We start from the raw sequence: 3,265 nt of genomic DNA, 5'->3' as shown, positions 1-3,265 counted from the left end.
GGCAATACATAAAGTGGGCTGAGCAGAGCAGCAGGGTGTCTGGAGAGTTGATTAAAAGCTTATCTGCTGTATGTTTGACTGTTCCAATTATAGAACTGGGAACTTTCCTCACAGATTCAAAGATCCAAATTCTGTACTCATGAAATCCCTGTTTCTGTACCTGATGGAAGAAGGTGGGTAGCAGTCATTAGTACTGTGCTAGCCTCATCAGTGACCTGCGAAAGTTATCTTGTGTCTGTCAACGAGCTACAGGCTCTGCAGGGTCAGTTCTATAAAACCCCATTTTTCCTTATGTGTTTTCATGTGGTATTTTTTTCTTGTAACCTCCTGTTAGCTGCCTTTTTTTTTTTTTTTTTTTTTAAGGCTTGCCATTTCAGATTACAACCCCCAGGTACTCTCTGGAAGACCCCTTTTCCCAGGCACCTATTTTAGGATGGATGAGATTAATCGCTCTTTAGAGCAACACATAGAAGCACTCAGCCCACCTCTTCCAGCTGCCCTGGCCCAGGACCCTCCTGCCCAGCTGCCGGAGCCCAGCACACGGACCCAGGGTCTCTGGCCACGCTGGGGGACACGGCTGCCACTTTCCCATGCGCAGGTTCAACCAGCAGCAAAGCTGAGCGTGTGTCCCAGAGGCATGCACACAATTAATAGCCCTTCAATTAGTGTGAGTGGTGAGATTTGTTTCTTGTCATGGTCTCCATGTTTGCTTTGTCAGGTCTGTTTCTCTATACATTTTGTTTCAGGTTTCCCCTCTTTTTCCCCATAGTTTCCCAGTTGACAAGGTCCCCGATCAGACAACCTCGCTGGAATAGACATTCTCACACTCCCATGTGAGTGTGACCGACCAGGTTTAGTTCCCACCATTGCCTCCCTTCTCATTTGCATCAGGTTTGTGTCCCTATATGTTCTTGTTCAGGCTTTCTCCTTTGCTTATTATCCCTTGTTGCATTGAAAAAGGTCTGTGACCAGATACCTTTAAAGGACCAGACACTCTCCTGACGCACACCCTTACACACACCTTTCTCTGTCCCTAGAGGCAGCCTAGGTGGTTCTCACAGTCCAGACACCAAACTTTCGGATGGCTGATGTTAGGTTGGATGAATCCAACCCTGTGTGCCTAAACTACTTCATTTAATAGATTCTCATGCTACTAAAGGCTCCTCTCATCGGGAGTGATGTCAACCATTCCTGGAGCTTGTCATGTTAGTGACTACTTTGGGACCTGACCTTTAAAGGAGATAATAGTCATTTTTGCACCTAGCCAGATGTTGCTGAGCTTTCTGTGGGAAAGAGAGGTATGGTGGTTATGAGTTAACTTCTTCACTCTTTGCTTGTGTGGATTGCATGAACCAAGGTATAGTTTCCAGGGCTTCAGAGCAACGGGCATTGATGTTTCTCTGCTTTTGTATTTGTAGACTGTAAACTCAGAGAGCACGTCCCCAAAAGCCTGTGGGCTGAAAATGTTCACTCAGCCTGTGTGCCACACTCTAGAGTGTATATTATTTCACAGACTACTTCGATATCCTTTTTAACTATCAAATGCCTCTGGTAACTACTTTTTATAGTTTGGGGGTAGGTATCTTTATATTTCCTCTTGTGCTGTAGCAGGACATGTGATGGCTGTTTCTCCCCCTGCTTTTCTAAAAGCAAATTTGGAAAGTTTGTATATGGGACAGAAGGTAACCACTCAAGTTCACCCAAGAATAGTTCTGCTCCTAGCCGTTGAGAAGAAAACTTGAAGAAGATCCTGCATTTCCAGACCTGATGCAGAGTAGACATACTGTGATCTCGAGTTTTGCATTCTGAGCGGTGGACCGATATGGGGAGCTTTGAGCACGCAAAACTAGACGACACTGCAGTGTTATGACTAATGGTGCCATCTGAAATCTGCAGTTCATGATGAACAGTAAATTCTAGTGTATTATCATTTGTTTTCTGAGCTGGTGACCTTGCCTACTCGATGATGTCCACGCAGGCAAGGCACTTCTTCTGGCATGTGATCAGGATGTATCACTGCAGAAGCAGCCTAGAACCATCCCATGTTTTGGGGTTTGGTTTTCAGGAAAGCTGGTATTTCTGCGCTTGGACACTGTTCCTTTTGTATGTGCTTTTTAGGGTTTTCTGAGCTATTGAAGTAGTCTTCAGCAAAATACTTTTTCTAGTGGCAATGCATAGATTTCAGTAAGTGCCCACCAGGACTGTTGACTCGTGCTTTCTTGATGTTGTTGTTTGTGGAGGTATTTTGGAAAACTTGATTCTGAAATGTCTGGGAAAGCTGCATGAATTTATTGACATACTTGTTTTTCCTCTACATACAGACCCTAGTATGGTCAATGCAGGAGACATGAATGGTTCTGGCAACCTGATGGATTTTCTGGATGAACCTTTCCCCGATGTTGGAACTTATGAAGATTTCCACACCATCGACTGGCTGCGGGAGAAATCTCGCGACACTGATCGCCATAGAAAGGTAAAGGTCTCCAGCTTTGATGCATCGCAGTCCCTGGGTTACAGCCATCCCGGTGGTGCGAAAAACAAGCAGTTTTCTGAGGTTATTACTTCCTACCTTGTTGTATGACCTGGGGAGGACTTCTAAAAATATGGATGTGGTATGTCTTGAGTTTGTAAACATGAAAGGGCCTCCGGCATCTTAATCAGCAGAGCATCCCTAAAAAATGATGCGATTGGGGGCAGTAGAGAGTAGAGAAATTGTATACATCTTCTAGGAGGTTAAATATTTTTTGTTTTAAACATTATACACTGAAACTGCATCAGCCTGAATCAGCAATGTGTCTATATATATGTTTAATTTCAGATTACAAGCAAAAGTAAGGAATCCATATGGGAGTTCATCAAGAGTTTGCTGGATGCCTGGTCAGGATGGGTTGTAATGCTTCTCATAGGACTACTGGCAGGTACGTGTGTGTGTGCGTTACACTTATGCCTGAAACCATCTCACCCAAGTTTGCTGCAGTGCCATCTGCTTCTCTTTTTACTTCATCGTCTCTCCACTAATGTTTCAAGCTAGAAAGACAGCTATGCATCCATGCAGTTATAATCCTTAATAAAAATACCTACTTGCAAAGTCTCCTGCTGAGTGCTGACCTAGAAAAAATGTTGTTCACCAGTAGAGAGATTTTTCTATTGCTTTTGGAAATACACATCCGAGCGCTTTACACTTGGTGGACTACTTTGACTTACTGAATCCTTGATTCACGGAAGTCAGTTTTATTGGTAGGATTTTTTTTTCCTGTCTTCACTT

At 43.8% G+C, this 3,265-nt stretch overlaps 1 protein-coding gene across 2 annotated transcripts in view; it reads left to right on the top strand.

The window, feature by feature from the left end:
* The first annotated feature begins 2,329 nt into the window (after window positions 1-2,329).
* CLCN4 (chloride channel, voltage-sensitive 4) overlaps window positions 2,330-3,265 on the top strand; it is a 28,017-nt gene continuing 27,081 nt past the window's right edge. Inside the window, exons 1-2 of one of the 2 annotated variants that reach the window (XM_009885954.1) lie at window positions 2,330-2,473; window positions 2,819-2,918. In XM_009885954.1, the coding sequence (XP_009884256.1) occupies window positions 2,330-2,473; window positions 2,819-2,918 (244 nt within the window). The remainder of the gene's footprint in view (window positions 2,474-2,818; window positions 2,919-3,265) is intronic. The other variant, XM_009885955.1, reaches the window with a different exon arrangement.

This window comes from Charadrius vociferus, unplaced genomic scaffold, assembly GCF_000708025.1.
Source record: "Charadrius vociferus isolate BGI_N301 unplaced genomic scaffold, ASM70802v2 scaffold105, whole genome shotgun sequence".
Classification (NCBI taxonomy): domain Eukaryota; kingdom Metazoa; phylum Chordata; class Aves; order Charadriiformes; family Charadriidae; genus Charadrius; species Charadrius vociferus.
Note: the sequence above shows the minus strand (reverse complement) of the source record. Positions and strands in the feature narration are given on the sequence as shown.